Source organism: Hyperolius riggenbachi, chromosome 3, assembly GCF_040937935.1.
Source record: "Hyperolius riggenbachi isolate aHypRig1 chromosome 3, aHypRig1.pri, whole genome shotgun sequence".
NCBI lineage: Eukaryota > Metazoa > Chordata > Amphibia > Anura > Hyperoliidae > Hyperolius > Hyperolius riggenbachi.
The window spans coordinates 48,251,122-48,271,418 of record NC_090648.1 but is presented as its reverse complement, the minus strand read 5'-3'; the positions used below and the strand labels follow the sequence as shown (position 1 = coordinate 48,271,418).

Sequence of the window (20,297 nt, the reverse complement as noted above, 5' to 3'; positions counted from 1 at the left end):
ATATTCTTCTCATTTTGGTTGCCCTTTAAATGTGTCTGCTATAGGTTATAATGTACTGTACTTATGCATGGTATTATATGTGATTAACACACTACGCAAGCAATGTTTACCACTCACAGCATAATGCGCATTTACTGTTTAACACACAAAATAATAGGCAAGTGAACAGATAACAGGTACAATGCATTACCTGCTTGCATGCCTGTTAGTTTACGGTATCTAGTTAATGGATGTTACATTATGAGCAGTAAGGCTATGCATGTAAAACATTTATTAGGATGAAACAACACGCAAAATCAGCGTCATACATTGTGATGTGTGAATATAGCCATTGAAAACATTCTTCAAATGCCATAAAAAAGCATATACATCTTTTATGTGTAACTTTTTAGATTAATGTGTAAAAAAATAGTAGTAGCTTTCTAAATGTTCTAAAATAATATTTTCACCAGTTCAAATAGTGTGATCTCCTATGTGGGGAGATACAGCTACCAGCTCACTCATTTCAGTCTGAAACATGCTCTCCACTAGAAACTAATAGCTACAAGAGCCTGTGAGGCTGTAAGAAGGCAGAGTTTCAGCTGTTAGAGCAAATAAGGCACTTTTCCTTTTTCCATGCCCACGTCACCAAAAGGGGCATGAGTGGGAATGAGCAGTAGTGATGAACACAAATTTTACATCATCATAATTTTGCATCGTAATTCACAATTATGATACAAAATTGTAATGCAAACTTTCAGTAAAATTTGTAATAAATTTTGCATGTGAACGTAATCCATCCGTAATTTTGCCTAATTTTATGCAAAATTTAGTGGTTAACCCCCATCCATGCTATCATCACCACAATTGCTGCGTATGTTAAGTGGAATATTAGGAACAAGCAAAAAAAATTTTTTCAAAAAGACTTTGTTTTTAAACTCAGAAAAATGAAAGTTTAAAAACTTTTTTCTTTACGTTTTTAAAATCAGTTATCTCAAAAACTACAAGTTCTTTTTGAAAAAAAAATGGATGGATTAGGCAAAAACAATTGCATGTCCAAGCCATAGTTACGTATGGCAATAATTGTGAAAAATTACATCAGGTCAATGAGGAAAAAGAGGAAATATATGAATTGGTAAAGAATGCCTTTACCTTTTTTTTTTTTTTACTTTGCAAAAAAAAAAAAAATAATAATAATAATAATACAAAAGATTGATAAAAATTGTTTAAGATTATGTTTTATTTAACACATACATATAAAATGGCCCTGAAGTGCTCTGTGCTCGGGATCGGTTGAAAAGGGCGCCCGAGCTGCCTGTATGAAAAGGGCATAGACATCAATGTTATTTCTGGAAATATGGGCTACAAGGTGTAGAAAAGGGCGCCCGAGTTTTGATATAGGCTACAAGCGGGCTCCCCTTTGTAGCCCATATTTTTTCGGCTACAGTAGGGCGCCCCTTTGTAGCCCATATTTTTTTCGGCTACAGCAAGGTGCCCCTTTGTAGCCCATATTATTGCCTTTTTTTTGTAGCCTATGCTTTTATATGGGCTACAAGTGCTGGAAGCCAAATTATTTCATTCCCCCACTATCCATGGCGGCCTGGAGGGGGAATAGTAATTTACACATCCCGGAGTTTTTTTGTAGCTGAAGTTTTTATATGGGCTACAAGCACTGTAAGCCGAATTATTTCATTCCCCCACTATCCATGGCGGCCTGGAGGGGGAATAGTAATTAACACATCCCGGAGTTGTTTTGTAGCTGAAGTTTTTATATGTGCTACACCAGGCGCCTTTTTTTTTGTAGCCAAAGTTTTTATATGGGCTACACCAGGCGCCTTTTTTGTAACCAAAGTTTATATGGGCTACACCAGGCGCCTTTTTTGTAGCCAAAGTTGGTATATATGGGCTCCACCAGGCGCCCTTTTTTACCGGCGCCCTTTTCATGTAGACCCCTGTGCTCAACTAACTAGAGGCCTTATGAGCGTGCCAAAATGCTTCAGTAATGTCATTAGCTTATCAGTGCTGACAGACGTGTTCATAAAACAGAGCTAAGGCCTTTTGCTCTAGAGATCCCAATGCATACATGACAAAAGTGAGGGGTGAGGAGCAGGCACTGCTCTCATGCTGAAATCTATTGATTGCAAATCTGTGTACAGTTGCAGAGGGATTCAATTAGATAGATCCCTCTCCTAACCGTTAACTTCTTGAGGACCGCAGTGTTAAACCCCCTAAAGACCAGGCCATTTTTCTGAAATAGGGCCACTGCAGCTTTAAGTGCTCGCTGCAGGGCCGCACAACTCAGATCCCCCCTCCTTTTCTCCTCACTAACAGAGCTCCCTGTTGGTGGGGTCTGATCGCTCCCAAGTTGTTTGTTTTTAAATACATATTTGTTTTATTATTTTTTAAATAAATCTGCCTATTTGTTTCTTATTTTTTTTTATTTCCCCCCACCCCCTCCCTCCCCTCACCAGCCAATCAGCGTGATCGGCTGGCATAGGCTTCATTGGCCTATGACAGCCAATCACATCCTTGCCTCTGGAGGGAACAGCCGTGTCACACGGCTGTCCCCAGTATAGCGCTGCCTTAAATCAAAGTGCTGTACAGGGCAATTAGACAACAGTTTCGCCGTCTAACAGTCTCCTAGCGTTGATCACCACTGAGAGACTGAAGGCGGAGCGGAGCCATCCAAGCAGGGATGCGCCGTGTCCACGCCCATCGGCGTGATGCGGTCGGCAAGTGGTTAATGATCTCAGAGGTATCTATCTACCTTTTGTCCACATCGACCAATATATGGCCAGCTTTTCTGTTAATGTTGATGCCTCTCCTTCCTACCCATCGGCACATGTAAATACCGGAAACTACTGGCTTCTGAGTTCCACTACTTTTATGTTGTCAAAGTTGGAATTAAGGTGTTGTTTACTGTTTTGTAACAGATGCCTGCAAAAACTCAGCTGACATCCCTCAAGACGTTCAGCAATACTACCAAGAACTGAATGCATCTGGTATCATAATTTGTGCTTCTGAGTGCAATCCTCAAAGGCTGAATCATATAACCTGCAACAATGGGCAATGTTCAGTAACGATCAGAGGACCCAACTGCTAGTAAGTGTACTTCCGTGTTTATCACTAGTAACTACTACTAGCACATTTGTTTTTACAAAATGTTTATAAACTTTTATTTTTGTGAAATTCTTGCAAAAACATTCACTTATATTTCCAAGTGGGACCAGGCATGGGGATCGGGACCGGATCCCTCGGGCAACATTGTAGGGTCCAGGCTGTGCAGATATGTCTCTGGCTTGTAGTGATGATTGTAATCTGCTAATTACGATTATGTGAAATTTCACATCATTTTTTGCAATAGCAGCCAGGTAATTACAGTTTTTACATGCAATTGATTTTGCTTAAAATGGATCCAGGATGAATAACTAACAATGACAAGTAACTTGTCTATATATCTAACTGCAAACAGCTTAAATAGTTTATGATTATTTATTCTTGTGATTCAATGAGGGCAGACATGTTCTGTTTGTCACATTACACACAGCCAAGCTGACCTGTATCTCCAGCCCTCAGCCTTGGAAAGCTTCACTCCCCTCTCCTCCTCCCTCCTCCCCTTTGCCTCTGAAATCTCTGTCTAGTAACTCCTCCTCCTGCTCAGACTGAGTTCCCATAAGCCCTTGCTACAGTGTCAAGGCACTCTGAAGCTGTGGGCGAGGCTTGTTTAGTTTATAGGGAATTAGAGTAATAAAGCTAAACAAAAAAAAAAGTATTTGGCTTGAGGAATGCTCTATAAACTATATGAAAGGAACACAATTATGCAATGAGTAAAAGTTTATCTCGGATCCACTATAATCCATCTGTAATTTTGCATAATTATGTGAAATTTTGCATAATTTCATGCCGACTTTACCAGTTAACAGAAAAGCCCCCTTACATGCTGTCATCGCCATGTCCCATGTCCTATGTATTTTCAAAATAAATTATGTCGAAAACTTTTTAGAAAAATATTTTTTTACTTGTTTCCAATATCCCCCCCGAGCAATTTAGGTGATGATAGCATGTAATGGGGGCTTTACTAATAACCGCTTAAGTCGGTACAAGAATACGTGAAATTTCACCTAATTACACAAAATTACGGATGAATTATGTTTACATGCAAAATTAAGCATGAATTTTCCAAAAATTTCACAGAACAATTTTGCATCTTAATTGTGAATTAGGATGCAAAATTACAATTATGCAAATTTTGTGTTCATCATTACTGGCTTGCAAGTGAGTGACGTGTTCTGTTCTATGCAGGAGGTGGTGTGGGAGTGACATCAGGCAGCAGGTGGGGTTAGAGGGGAGAACAATGCTCTCAGTCATCGCTTGACCGAAGAGATCCACCAGGATGGATCTCTGGCCGAGCAGTCAGAAGGTGACTGCCGTACACACGCTGGAGGCATTACCGGTGGCCAGATGGCTGAGTTTTAACTAGTGTGTGTGCAAAGCATAACACTTCTAATGCTCTTTTTTCAAAAGGTCATGACGAGATGGGACCACTGATTGTAATTAATTGTTCTTCATACAAGACCATTACAGATTAATATATTGCACTCTTGGAGGGAAAAGTGTCGTTTGAGAATTTTCGCTAAAGTTATTTTTTTGCATCGAAAATGCTATTTTCGATTTTGAGGAAATATTCACAAAAATACATTGTATTTTTGCAATATGGTCAAAGGAATCATCATCATTTATTTTAGCAAGAAAAATGTGAAAAACCACAAAATTATTTTTTGTGGCCTTTTTGCTTGAAATTCAAATTTTACATTATTTTCATGAACATTAATGCACAAAGAATATTGGCATTTTTGCTCATCACTTATTATTTGAAGCCTAGTAACAGTCTCTGCGTCTTCTTTACTGGCATTAAGAGCAGAGTCATTTTGATTATAAAACATTAACATCAACAAATTAAAGTTAACCCTCTTTGGTTGCATAAAGTGCAAAAGATCCCCACCGGTAACAATTATACCCTTTTGGTTGTAATTTTTTTGGTGGTGTCTGCTTCTCTTAGTGAAGGGTCTGTCTTTCATATTGCCAATTTACTTTACTTTTTACATGTATACCTTAGCTGTCTAGTAGGAATGCTGATTTCTATGACTGAGCTAAAATTACTTAAAGAGGAACTCCAGCCTAAACAAACATACTGTCATTAAGTTACATTAGTTATGTTAATTGAAATAGATAGGTAATGTAATCTCCCACCCACCCTGTTTTAAAAGAACAGGCAAATGTTTGATTTCATGATGGCAGCCATCTTTTTGGTTGAAAGGAGGTGACAGGAAGCATGAGACACAGTTTTAACTGTCCTGTGTCCTGATCACCTCTCCCAGTTGCTAGGCAACGTGAATAACAACATAGGAAATCCCATCATGCTCTGCACAGCATCAGGGAAAAAAAGCCCAGGCTTTTTTTCTTTGATGGGTGGAGCTTAGGTAAAAATGCAGCTAAAAATGATGCTTTGGTAAGAAAAACGCTGTGAAACTGTTAAAGAAACACCAAGCCTTTTCAGTTCTGCTGAGTAGATTTTTACTCCGGAGGTTCACTTTAAGGTAATGTGGTACTTTATGCAAAAATCCAATTTCCGTGGAATCTTTATCTTGATAATGTTTTGAATTCTCTCATTGGCCAAATACTTCCAAGTTGACAAAAATTACCGAGTTGCGGTAAAGCAGTGTTTCTGCAGAAATCCAATTTCCATTTTCCGATTGGAAATGTCGATTAACGATCAGAAATGCTGAAATTTTGACTTTGCAGAATCCGAATGAGCATTCCTACTGCCTAGACCAGGCATGGGCAAACTTGGCCCTCCAGCTGTTGAGGAACTACAAGTCCCACAAGGCATTGCAGGAGTCTTACAGCCACAGTCATGACTCATAAAGGCAAATGCATTGTGGGATTTGTAGTTCCTTAACAGCTGGAGGGCCAAGTATGCCCATGCCTGGCTTAGACACTATCGAAATTGACTTTTTTATGGGCGTATTTTGAAGTAGAGCTATTTTTAGCATCCTCAAAAATCCTGCAAAAATCATGCTAAGGCTTATTTTTCAGGTAGGACTTATTTTTGGAGAAACAGGGTACTAATCAGTTTATCTCTACTGGTTAGAAGCTTGCTTCTAACTGTACCCAAGCAAAAGATTCAGTTTGTCATTTGTCATGTTTTTTGTTTGTTTGTTTGTCTATTTGTTTGTTTTGTTTTATTTTTCTTGCTAAAATGAGTTTTTTCCATCAGCTCCTTTCTACCTCTCCTTACATTATCTCACTGTTGTATTTTTCTTTGTTTTTAGCTGTGAAACATCAAGCCAGTACTGGTACACCGGAAACCAATGCCAAATAGTCATCAGTAAGGCTGGAGTGTATGCTGGAGTTTCCATTGCCGTCGCAGTCCTGCTCATCACAATTGTAGCTCTGTCTGTTGTCTCGTATCTACGGCGAAAAAATTCAGGCAAGGAGAAGTAAGTCTCATTTTACTGCGGGCCTTTGGTGGCTATGGTGGGAGGAAAAAAGAGTTTAAAAAATAACCGTTACAGTTATCTATTCACTTATCCGGTAAAATATATAATTTAGGACAACACTCTGCTACAGTTATGTGCAGAATAACATATTTTCCCACAGCCTCAATCACAGCAATTGCTAATAAAGGAAAAAACCCTGCAATTGCTTGTAGGAGGCATTAGGGGGCAATACACTTTAACCTATCCACCCATAACTTTGCAGCCCTGTGTTAATAATTTCTACATTGATAGTAATCTTTATTGGTATATGACTCTTCTAATGATACGTAGGATTGCATAATAGCGTGAGCCTTTGCCCAGATTTTATGGCTTTGCGTCACTGCTGGCGTCACAGAGTCATGTGGGGCTCGCGCGCACTCGCTAGGTATTACTGAGCCATACTTTAGCCTCAATGCAGTTAAAAGTAATAACAATAAAAGCTCACCAGATAACAGGAGCTTGCACCATGGCCCTTCCTGAAGGTGAATCTTGAATTGGTGCTGTGAACTGTTGTCTTTTTTTTGCTTCTGTATTAATATTTGCGGGAATCTTCGTATAGCATAGTCAAGATTTCACTCGGCACTCAGCCAGGGGTTCAAGACTGACCCAGATCCAGCATGCAGCATCAATCTTTTTTCTCTCCAGGCCCAGATTTCTGGAAAGGTCCCTAAGGCCCAGGGGGCACCTGGACCTGAAATAGGGGTTGCTACATAAGAAAGAAAAGGCTGCAAATGGGAAGCAACACATGAAAAGGGAAGCTGATGTCCAAGAGAACTGTGCATGAAAGAGAGGGTCTACAGTACAGGGATGATACACATGGAATAGGAGGGGCGCTGCTGCACTAGGGAGGGAGCCAAATTTACTTGGCCTAGGGGTGAAAAAAGTATAAATCCATCCTCCTGTATAAATGTCTCTCCTCTGTCTTCACCTTCTAGGCAAGTTGCAGCTCCGGTGGGACGTGCTCACGGTGTAGGGGAGAAGAAGAGACACTTGGAGTACAGTACACAAGAGACATAAATGGGGCACTGCCCCATCCACTGATGAAATTCAAACAATAGATGTACAGGGAGGACAAGGTGCATGTCAGGGAAAGCAGGATGGGCACAACAGTGATTTCGCACTCGAGTATCGCTTGGTCACGTGCCTGTCCAGACTCTTGTGCCCGTCCTGCTTCCCCTGTCACCCACCTCTTCCCACCTGTACACCTAATGTTTCTACCATGCTGATGTTACCAACTACTTTGTGCAAGTATTAAACCAGTGACTGGGACAGTGCCCCGTCTATGGCTCTTGTGTACCGCATCTTTGTATATCAGTTTAAGGTTTTGCATGCCCCTGTATAAAGGCACATCCACTTCAGGCTTTAGGCCTGGGGCCCACTGAAGCATTTTCAGCTGTGCTTTGGTATCACTGATGCTCATCAGCGATTCCAAAAAGCCATATACAAATGAGAGTGTATGGAGGTGAACCCACAGGAGAGACTGTGATTAGACCAATCATAATGAGGACTACGGTTTAAAGTATTGAAAAGACTCAAGTACACATGCAGTCAGTGGCCTAGCAATTGGAAAAGCAGATGTTGCAACTGTACTAGAGACCCTGGACCAGAAGGCCCAATCAGTGGTTGTATTAGCTCATGATTGATGCTTTTCTGGTAATAGTCTAGATAGATAGATAGATAGATAGATAGATAGATAGATAGATAGATAGATAGATAGATAGATATAGAGAGAAAGAGAGATCTATCTACAGTATCTACTTATCTATCTATCTATCTATCTATCTATCTATTTATCGTGCCTAAGTGGGCGCAGTATAAAACCTGTACAATGAGTAAAGTAAAGGTTGCTAAATCGATACTGTGGACAAATTGGCCTTCCAATTTGATACTTCTATTGAATGAGAAGAGAATGGTGGAAAAATTGTGGCCGTAAGAGCTCAATGTGGTGTGCGATGGTAAGGACATTCAATATTGCGATGATCAATGAACACAACAGATACCTGCCTGGTGTCCCATCAAAGTACAATGTACGTAACTCCGCATCCCCCCAACGTCCCCCCCCCATGCCTGTGCCCATTATTTTTAGTCTCACTTCTCCACCAGAGGGACTACTGGCCTCCTCCAGTGTCCACCATCAACGCGAGCGACTGAACCATGTGACAGTGGTGCATGTGTGACATCACATGTGTCACCTCTCAGGTATGCCAAACACTGAAGGAGGCCAGGAGACATGCTGGCCGAGAGGTAAAACTTTAAAAAATTGAGCACAGGCATCAGAGAAGGATCTGTCTGACAGTCCATCAGTTAAAATGCATTCTAAATGTTAAGTTAAATGCATTTTAGCGAAAATAATGCAAAATTTGACTTTAGGGCAAAAATCAGAAAGAAAAAATAGTTTTCTTTGACCATTTTACGAAAATATAATGTAGTTTTTCTAATTTTTTTCTCAAAATCGAAAATAACATTTTCGATGTGAAAAACAACTGGTGAAAATTTGCAAGCAACACTTCTGGCCATACATGGAGTGATGATGTATGACTTGCTATAAGCACTGAGGACTAGGGATGGTCGGAAATGTCGATTTCCGATTCCGCAGAAATTCCGATTTCCGCCAATGCTGATTACCGATTCCACAGATTTCTGATCAGTTTCCAATTTCCAAGTAGGTTTTTGTTTTTGGTCATTTTTTTACATTCTCTGATTGGCCAAATACTTCCGAGTTGACTCTGCATTCTCTGAGTGGTCCAATGCTTCCGAGTTGACTCTGCATCCTCTGATTGGTCCAATGCTTCCAACTGTGATTGGGATAAAATTACCAAGTTGTGGTAATGCAGTATTTCTACAGAAATCCGATTTCCGAATTTGGATTTCCGAGTTCCGATCGGAAATTCAGAAATGTAAATTCTGCAAAATCCGAATGAGCATCCCTACTGAGAACTACAGTATGAAGACTGACCGGGAGGAGGTGCGGAGAGGAGATCTATTAATAACATTATTATCAATCATCATTATTTTTATCATGGTAATTTGCATTAGATGTATCACCGGTGTTAAAGTCTTTTACTATAGCAGTTTTGCAAGAGTCCTGACATGCATGATCTCATGTATTACTAAGCATTTGCTTCCTTCTCCTCTGTTTACATAGGCTGATAGATAAAGAGAAGCGATGGTACGAGGATGGGTGGGAGGAAGATAACAATGAGCCGGGCAGATTGCAGCAGAGTTCCTCTGGCAGTGGTGAAGGTGAGTCATCTGCAGAACGTGATATTGCAACTATTGAGGCTCACAGGACACTGACCTGCTAAGGTCTAAATTCCAGCCAGAAATGTGTGCTTCCTTATTAGAGGCTACATTTATATCTCGTATTGTCCTTCATGCCGGGAATCATAGATTTACCATCAACAGTGGTGCAATGAAATGCTGTCCTATTGGATTGAAGATGCAAAGAGCAGGATCACCCACCAAGCAACCTAGGCAGGTGCCTGGGGGCCTAGTGGGTGTTAAGGGGCCTACCAGCCACCTTTTCTTACCTCTCTCCACTTCAGCTTACGAAAAAGACAACAAGGGGGCCCAAAACCAACTATCTTGCCAAGGGCCTCATTACATCCTAGTCCATCTCTGCACTAGACGATTCCACCTGTCAATATCCAACAGATTTGATCATTGTGATGATAATCTACTAGAAATCAATGCCACAAACAATGCCCAGTCCTGCATGACTGACCAAATTGATCATTTCAGACAGAAATTGCTTGATTTGGTCAACTGTGCTGGATGGAAAACTTTGCTCAAACGCCGGTGGGTCGGGAGCCCATCAGTAGTGGTGCTCAATTTGGCGACAACCGATGCAGAGTGTTTGCAGCACTCATCTGTTCCACCAGTGCATGTCCTTCCATGTTCAGTGTCCTTACTTTATGCCGTTGGGCTCATCCCCCCTGTGTCTTCTCTCCCTGTCATGTGTCACAAGCTGTAGTTCAAACACTGGAGGTCTGGTGCATATGCTGCGCATTCGGGGAAAAAATGCACCTGGAAAAAAGAGTGGGGGAGATAGCCATTTGTAGAATATCCGTAAAGTTACCGATATTCTTCTGCTGAATTCCAATAGTAACTGTCAGATAGGTCTCTTGGTCAAGGTGATTACTAGAAAGAAGTGGTTAGAGGGAGCCACATGACTTGAAGGTACACCTATGTGTTTTAGGGGCCTAGTATGTATCCTTTGATGTGAGATGAAACCAGAGTGCCCTGGAGGAAACCCATTCAGACACTAGGACAGCATATAAACTCTGTACATTAGTACCCTGGCTGGGATTCAAAGCCAGGACTCAGGGTGGCAAGGCAAGATGGAAATCACTACTCCACCGCGCTGCTTTTTTTGGTTGACAAACTGTAGGATTTTAATCTCAAACCATGTTTTGATTTTTTTTAGGCTCTTCTGGATCTAATTTTAGACCACAGCTGGATAAAGTCAATACAGAAGCTCAGGTAAGGAAATGTATCGACAAAACATATGACTCATTGATCAGTGTGTAGGTTACACTTTTCCCATTAGCTGATTAATCACTGCTGATGAGTATTGACCAAGAGAGGGAGGTGGAGACTTTGCCTTACAGCACAAAGGTCGAGTAAACAGGTGACTGAGAATGTTCCATTCCTCCGTTCACTAAGTGCAAAGCAGAGTTATACTGTGACAGGCTGGGCTCAGTTATTACGTTCAATTACGCCACAGATTTCCAAGAATGGGCAGGACTTCAAATCATTATCCAGACCAGACAACACTTGGGAGGCTCCACGGTGCTTAGAGAACTTTGGAACTGACAGTGCAAGCTTTATATATGATTCAGTTATGGTTGATAATAAGGAAGTGATGATCAAAACTGATAAGTCATTTATCTCATTGTAAAAGGGGAAAGGTACAATCATTCTGATAACCTTTAATGTACACAAAGGTTCATTTCGAAAGAGACAAACAATGAAATGAGCCATCTGTAGAGGGCGCCAAAAGGCACCGTAATTTGATTTATTTTCTATATCCAAACGAAGCAAGCCAAAGAAAGTACAGGCTCTCATTTGCAAGTGTTAATACATTTTGTTGGGATCTAGAGGCCCCAATAGTACTTTCTGGTTCTGGGTGTCCTGTTGCATGGCAACAGCAGCTCCTATATCAAAAGGGTGCCCTCTACTGCTGCCAACTGGACGATGTCCTGCACGCCCATAGAAACCAGTGTGAGGATGAGTTTGAAATAATACAGGTCAAGATCCTTGCAATATAATTGTGTGGGCTGCACAATTTTTCTGTCTGTGGAGGGAGTATACACTAAGCAACGTTATCGTGTGAAGGATCGCTCACCAATACGCTGAGTAGCTGTCTGTGACTGGGGCAGCACATATCATAGGTGAGCACGGTCCTGCTTGGTGTTGGGGCATTTGTGTTGTGGAGAGGTGGTCCCTATAAATCCATAGGCACGGTGTCAAAGTGGATAGTGGGTCTGATCCCTCCAGAAGTATTCTTAACAGCCTACGCAATGATATGTATATATCTTTTTATTTAAATCTGGAATCATTGTGAGTAATCCTACTGGTCTGAAGCAAGGAGAAGCCAGGAGTTGGTGATTACCTATATGCGCTGGTTGCTGTCTGTGAGGTCTGGGCAGCTATAGCCAAAGGTGAGGGCAATCCCTGTGGGTGGTGAAGCACAAGAAGAAGGTGTTACCCTCTAAATATCACACGGGTCCTAGCTGGTGGAGGATCAAGGTTGAACTGATGGTCTATGTGATGATTGTTTTCCTGTGTTTTTCCGTTTGAGGTTTACTGAAGACGAACAGCTTTGCACCTGGTGGCAACGCGGCCAAGGACTGTGTTTTGTTCCCTTCCTTTAGTGGACTGTGAGGCAGCGCAAATTTTTATTTTTATATATATCCAAACGAAGCAAGCCAAAGAAAGTACAGGCTCTCATTTGCAAGTGTTAATACATTTTGTTGGGATCTAGAGGCCCCAATAGTACTTTCTGGTTCTGGGTGTCCTGTTGCATGGCAACAGCAGCTCCTATATCAAAAGGGGGCCCTCTACTGCTGCCAACTGGACGATGTCCTGCATAGTGTTGGGCGAACAGTGTTCGCCACTGTTCGGGTTCTGCAGAACATCACCCTGTTCGGGTGATGTTCGAGTTCGGCCGAACACCTGACGGTGCTCGGCCAAACCGTTCGGCCATATGGCCGAACTAAGAGCGCATGGCCGAACGTTCCCCGAACGTTCGGCTAGCGCTGTGATTGGCCGAACGGGTCACGTGGTTCGGACCCGAACGCGCTCTGATTGGCCGAACTGTCACGTGGTTCGGGTAAATAAATACCCGAACCACGTCATATCTCCGCCATTTGTCTGTGGGTTTAGCTTTGGGTAGGCAGGCAGGGTAGTTCGCGCTCCAGCCACGCTAGCCAGGGTCCCCCCCAGTCATTGTGTGTCGCTGCTGGGAATAGTAGTACACCGCTCGCTCAGCATTCTGTTTACTGCCACTCTGTGTACCTCGCTCAGCCACACTATATAGCATTCTGTTTACTGCCACTCTGTGTCTGCTGGGAATAGTAGTACACCGCTTGCTCAGCCACACTATATAGCATTCTGTTTACTGCCACTCTGTGTACCTCGCTCAGCCACACTATATAGCATTCTGTTTACTGCCACTCTGTGTCTGCTGGGAATAGTGGTACACCGCTCGCTCAGCCACACTATATAGCATTCTGTTCACTGTTCTGTGTCTGCTTGGAATAGTGGTACACCGCTCGTTCAGCCACACTATATAGCATTCTGTGTACTGTTCTGTGTCTGCTGGGAACAGTAGTACACCGCTCGTTCAGCCACACTATATAGCATTCTGTGTACTGTTCTGTGTCTGCTGGGAACAGTAGTACACCGCTCGCTCAGCCACACTATATAGCATTCTGTTCACTGTTCTGTGTCTGCTGGGAATAGTGGTACACCGCTCGCTCAGCCACACTATATAGCATTCTGTTCACTGTTCTGTGTCTGCTGGGAATAGTGGTACACCGCTCGCTCAGCCACACTATATAGCATTCTGTTTACTGTTCTGTGTCTGCTGGGAACAGTAGTACACCGCTCGCTCAGCCAGAGTATATAGCATTGTGTTTACTGCCACTCTGTGTACACCGCTCAGCCAGACTATATACCATTGTTTACTGACACTCTGTGTACACCACTCAGCCACACTATATACCATTGTTTACTGACACTCTGTGTACACCGCTCAGCCAGACTATATACCATTGTTTACTGCCACTCTGATTCTGCTGGGAACAGTAGTACACCGCTCGCTCAGCCAGACTATATACCATTGTTTACTGACACTATATAGCAGACTATATAGCATTGTGTGTACACCGCTCAGCCAGACTATATGCCATTGTTTACTGACACTCTGTGTACACCGCTCAGCCAGACTATATACCATTGTTTACTGACACTCTGTGTACACCGCTCAGCCAGACTATATACCATTGTTTACTGCCACTCTGATTCTGCTGGGAACAGTAGTACACCGCTCGCTCAGCCAGACTATATACCATTGTTTACTGACACTCTGTGTACACCGCTCAGCCAGACTATATACCATTGTTTACTGCCACTCTGATTCTGCTGGGAACAGTAGTACACCGCTCGCTCAGCCAGACTATATACCATTGTTTACTGACACTATATAGCAGACTATATAGCATTGTGTGTACACCGCTCAGCCAGACTATATACCATTGTTTACTGACACTCTGTGTACACCGCTCAGCCAGACTATATACCATTGTTTACTGCCACTCTGATTCTGCTGGGAACAGTAGTACACCGCTCGCTCAGCCAGACTATATAGCATTGTGTTTACTGCCACTCTGTGTACACCGCTCAGCCACACTATATAGCATTGCGTACTCTGCCAGTCAGTGTGTATATTGCTGGGATCAGTAATACTCCACTCACCGTCAACCACTATATGAGCTCAACATGAGTTCCCCAGAGACCTCCGCTGTGAGCAGCACTCCCAACAACAGCAACAGCCAACGCCCCACGCAAGCTATAACATCCACCCCAGCAGCCAGTGGTCAGCAGCAGCCCTCCCCGGAGGAGAACGTTGTGTCCATCAGTCCGTCGCCAGAGCGATTAATGAGGGCTGCCATTGAGGAGATGATGGGGCCTGATGTGGAGGAGGAGGTCTGGCTCAGGCCAGCATCCCAAGTTAATGTTGAGGACGATGAGGGGTCTGTGTCTGGGGATGTTGGGGTGGCAGAGGTGGTGGGTGGGTCAGACTCAGGAGAAGAGTTGTATGATGAGGATGATGATCGGGACCATCTGTATGTGCCTCAGAGTCCGACCCCGGAAAACATGTTGTATCGTGTGTTTAGGTACTAAAATCTGCGTTCCCTCCCAGTAGTGTTGGGCGAACAGTGTTTGCCACTGTTTGGGTTCTGCAGAACATCACCCTGTTCGGGGTGACTATATAGCAGACTATATAGCATTGTGTTTAATGCCACTCTGTGTACACGGCTCAGCCACACTATATAGCATTGTGTTTACTTCCACTCTGTGTCTGCTGGGAACAGTAGTACACCGCTCACCCGCCACTGTATAGCATTGTGCTCTGTGTCACTGCTGACAATAGTGGTACACCGCTCACCCACCACTGTATAGCATTTCTGTACTGCCACTGTACTGCTGCCAGTCAGCGTGTACTTTAAGGATAAGTGAAATGAGGAAGAAATCCGGTGAAAGAGGGAGGGGCAAGGGAAGAGGTGTTTCCCCTGACGGTTCACGTACAGGCCACAGGGGAGCACCCAAGAAAACCCACTCAATACTGCCCATGTTGTCCAGGACAACAACCCTCACAGATCCAAAAGAACAGGACCAGATAATTACTTGGATGACCTCTCAAGCGTCCAGCAGTGGGTTAAGCAGCACCAGCACATCACGCACGAGGTCCGAGTCCTCAGCCAGTTAAAGTCTGGGCTTTCTTTGAAGACTGCACTGAGGATGTTACCATGGCGATTTGCAAGGTGTGCAAGACCCGCCTGAGCAGGGGGAAAAGTATTAACAACCTCTCCACCACCAGCATGAGCCGCCACATTCTATCCAAACATCCCACTCTGTGGGCAAACGCGGCAGGACAGGGTACCACCAGCAACACTGCCTCCCTTGGGTTCACCAGACTCACCACCAGACCCGCCTCAGCAGCAGCAGTAGCCCAGCCATTGCGTGGTTCACAACATTCACAAACATCAGACGATGCTGACACTGTCACTTTCCGGACTAGTGCTCTTGAGGTCTCCCAGTGTTCATCAAACACAACAACCAACAGCCCTTCGGTGTGCAGCGCTACGGTTGAGTTGTCTGTTTCTGAGATGTTTGAGCACAAGAGGAAATTGCCAGCAAATGACCCCCGGGCCGTGGCAGTAACAGCCAGCCAGCATAGCCAAGCTTCTGGCCTGCGAAATGCTGCCATATCGAGTGGTGGAGACAAACAGCTTCAAGGGCATGATGTCAGTGGCCATCCCACGTTACGTGGTTCCCAGCCGCTACCACTTTGCGCGCTCTGCAGTGCCTGAGTTGCATGAGCACGTGGTCAGCTAAATAACCCGAAGCTTGAAGAATGCCGTTGCCTGCAAGGTTCACCTCACCACTGACACCTGGACGAGTGCGTTCGGCCAGGGTCGATACATCTCCCTTACCGCGCACTGGGTGAACCTTGTGGAGCCTGGCAGCGATTCCTCACCTGCTACGGCGCGGGTGTTGCCCACGCCGCAAACAGCTGGATAACAACAGCAGCACCTACCTCTCTGACTCCTTCTCCTCCAACGCATCTCAAAGCTGTACCTCATCCGGAAATGCTAACCCAGCACCAGCAGCAGTAGGATCGTGGAAGCAGTGCAGCACAGCTGTTGGCATGCGTCAGCAAGCGTTGCTGAAGCTGATCTGCCTTGGGGATAAGCAGCACACAGGGGAGGAAATTTGGAGGGGAATAAAGGAACAGACGGATTTGTGGCTGGCACCGCTGGACCTGAAACCGGGCATGAAGCTAGACACCTGGCACGAACTGGCAATGTACGCAATAGAGGTGCTGGCTTGCCCGGCAGCCAGCGTTATGTCGGAACGCTGTTTCAGTGCTGCCGGAGGCATCATCACAGATCGGCGTATCCGCCTCTCCACAGAAAATGCAGACCGTCTGACTCAAATTAAAATGAATCAATCCTGGATTGGAAACGACTACGCAACACTCCTGGACCCCAACCAAGTAACATGACCGATGAACATCTGGGATGGTTTAGCGTTTCCGGTCCCTGTTTATTGAACCTCTCATCTGTATTACATTTATGACTGCATGGCGGCAAAAAGCATTGCTGCTATATCCGCACGCTTTTTGTCCTCATGCAAGGCCTGGGTTGTTGTGTCTCACAAAGCGTGGCCTTCTCCTCCTGCGCCTCCTCCTGTTCCATCACGTGTGCTGCTGCTGCTGCTGGGTTACCGTTGCCGCGTGGTCCCTGTTTATTGAACCTCTTATCTTTATTACATTTATGACTACATGGCGGTACAAAGCATGCTATCCGCACGCTTTTTGTCCTCATGCAAGGCCTGGGTTGTTGTGTCTCACAAAGCGTGGCCTTCTCCTCCTGCGCCTCCTCCTGTTCCATCACGTGTGCTGCTGCTGGGTTAGCGTTGCCGCGTGGTCCCTGTTTATTGAACCACTTATCTTTATTACATTTATGACTGCATGGTGGTACAAAGCATGCTATCCGCACGCTTCTTGTCCTCATGCAAGGCCTGGGTTGTTGTGTCTCAAAGCGTGGCCTTCTCCTCCTGCGCCACCCTCCTCCTGTTCCATCACGTGTGCTGCTGCTGGGTTAGCATTACCGGTCCCTTTTCCTGGAACCTCTTATATGTATTACATTTATGACTGCATGCCGACAAAAAGCATGTTACCTGTGCAAAGAAAACAGACATTTCCCGCATTTAAAAGACAGTTTTCCCTTTGAAACTTTAAAATCGATTTTCTCAAAAACTATAAGCTCTTTTTGCTAAATTTTTTTTTCCTCTTGTACCCACTCCCAAGGTGCACATACCCTGTAAATTTGGGGTATGTAGCATATAAGGAGGCTTTACAAAGCACAAAAGTTCGGGTCCCCATTGACTTCCATTATGTTCGGAGTTCGGGTCGAACACCCGAACATCGCGGCCATGTTCGGCCTGTTCGGCCCGAACCCGAACATCTAGATGTTCGCCCAACAATAGTCCTGCACGCCCATAGAAACCAGTGAGAGGATGAGTTTGAAATAATATAGGTCAAGATCCTTGCAATATAAAAGATGATAGTAGTTATCTCTTAGCTTTTGAGTCTGTGCATAACATACTTACCACTGTGGATTAGTATTATAGATTGCCTTCTTATACCGTCCTTTTTTTTATTTGCACAGCTGAAAGTTCCAAGACCTGTTATCATGCCAGAGTTCTTGAAACAAGAGTCAACTATGTGAAGGTAACTTGAAGCTCCTGCAGTCAGCATGAAGTTGCCCCATATCCTTCAGCTGGCATAATGCCAAGCATTTGAGGTGACTCTAACTGAACATTGACATGTGTCACAGGAAATGAAGCAGAAACCAATCGGGAGTCAGAAAGGAAGTCTGTATCTCTTGCTCTTCTGGACCAAATGAAAGATTTCATCTATGTCCTCTTCTTAAACTCCAGACTGTATTGAAGATATTTTTATTTTCCTAGACCTACCTCATGTTCTAAGCACTTAAAATAATGTCTGTGACCTCTGATACCTTTTTGGGGGGCTCTAGAGGAAGGTTTGGGGTGATGATGAAGGGGAGGAAGTTTTTCTCTGGTCACAAAACAATTAACAACAATTACACATTATTCATGGGCCTGAAGAAGCCCAGCTTCTTAATGAACAAAGATTATAAGCACTTACGAAATTGCAATCTATCAAATTAAAAATTGTGCAATAGTGGGAACCTTGCAGCACTTTTAGCATGTGTGCCAGAACAGTGTGATATGACTGTGTGTTTCTATAGTGAAGGAATAAAAGTATGACTCCAGATGTAAACATTTTCCTAGTCCTGTGTAGTAACTAGCTTGCAGAGCTTATTCTTATTCATGTAAAGCTCATTGGTAACCAGATTCTGAATCCATCACTTTAAAGGGACCCTGACCTCTGAAAATAATCGAAATTGGTACTTACCTGACCGTAGGTCAGGAGATCCCACGGCGGCGTCCTGGCTCCTCTCCCAGTCTCTCCGCACAAATGGCTCCCATCGACACTGGGCCCGAGTGTCAGGCCCTCTCTTCCTGGAAGAGGTTTAATCGCGCATGCGCAGTACAGTCACACTTGCCGCCGTGATGACGCAAGGCGGCCGGCGTGATGACGACTAACGCCATCTTCCAGGAAGAGAGGGCCCAACACTCGGGCCCGGTGTCGCCGGGAGACATTTGTGCAGAGAGACTGCGAGAGGAGCCAGGACGCTGCCGTGGGATCTCCCGACCTACGATGGGCTGCAGAAAGCCCCAGATAAGTACCAATTTTGATTATTTTTAGAGCTCGGAGTCCCTTTAAAGGACACCTGAAGTGAGAGGGATATGGAGGCTGCCATATTTGTTTACTTTTAAACAATACCAGTTGCCTGGCATCCTGGCAATCTTTCATTCATGTATGTTCAGAGTCTATAGTTAAAAACGTTAGAGGCAGAGGATCCGCAGGGCAGTCAGAGACAATTTGCATTGTTTAAAAATAAACAGGAGCCTCTATATCCCTTGCACTTCAAGTGTCTTTTAACCTTTCAGCAATTTCTAATGAGATATTTTGTTTAAAAACTGCTCTGAAATTTAAACACCTGCTGGCAAATCTCGTTTGGCTGCCCAGTGCAGCCAAAAGAGCAGGTGGCAGGGAGCGGTTATAGTTACCTTTTCCAGATAGGCTGGGTCGGCTTTTTCTCTTCCTCCACCCCCAGCTTTGAACTCCTGACATGTCTTCTGGGTCCTGATCACATGATATGACATGTGATGGGAATCCAGGGGATCTTGTCAGCATTACAGCGCCACCTGTTGGTGGAAGAGGGGTGATGGGAGGTAACAGCTCCCTGCCACCCACTTTGCATACCCTGCCAGGCTGGGGAAGGCACACGTCCCCAGCAGCCGGAAAAATGTTGCCCTGCAGCCAAATAAAGTTTGACTGCTTAAAGGTTAAAAGCACCTGGTAAGATGTTTTTGTTTTTTTAACATTCTTTTTTTCACCAGCCATTCCCTGCAGCACAGACTTTTTTAACTTCAGAGTTCGACTTCGTAAGAAAGTTCTGTCTGTGCCTCACCTTTCATACTCTGAACAGCGTGATACTTACTGTAAGAAGCTAGCAGCAGCTCTGCTGACAGCTTTGTTGCTTCTGGTGAGATGAGCAAATTCCCCACCAAAAAATGTTTTGTTGATAAGGTGTGAAAACATATCTGGGCCCATATGCAATTCACTTTTTTCTCCCAAGTTTTCTCCTAGGAGATCATTTTTCATCTTCTATTTAAAATAACTTTCCAGCACTTTTCAATTGAAAAAGTACCAAAAAGTAGGTGTAAAAGTACTCAAAATTATTTTGAGTATTGACAGGTTTACAAATATCACCTAGGAGAAAATTCAGGGGAAAAGGTGAACTGCACATGGGCCCTGGTGAAAAAAACTCAGGAGAAAATTGAATAGTGAACCTTATCTGCAATGGAACAAGGGTTTAAAAGTAATTAAAAGGA

General features: G+C 44.0%; 1 protein-coding gene across 7 annotated transcripts in view; it reads left to right on the top strand.

Annotated features, from left to right (window-relative positions):
- Window positions 1-18,715, top strand: part of LOC137562594 (serine-rich adhesin for platelets-like) — a 110,440-nt gene extending 91,725 nt beyond the window's left edge. For all 7 annotated transcript variants that reach the window (XM_068274086.1, XM_068274085.1, XM_068274087.1 and 4 more), the window contains 5 exons: window positions 2,913-3,081; window positions 6,312-6,479; window positions 9,664-9,761; window positions 10,945-11,000; window positions 17,981-18,715. In XM_068274086.1, coding sequence (XP_068130187.1) covers window positions 2,913-3,081; window positions 6,312-6,479; window positions 9,664-9,761; window positions 10,945-11,000; window positions 17,981-18,040 — 551 coding nt within the window. In that variant the 3' untranslated portion in view covers window positions 18,041-18,715. The remainder of the gene's footprint in view (window positions 1-2,912; window positions 3,082-6,311; window positions 6,480-9,663; window positions 9,762-10,944; window positions 11,001-17,980) is intronic.
- Window positions 18,716-20,297: the final 1,582 nt, after the last annotated feature.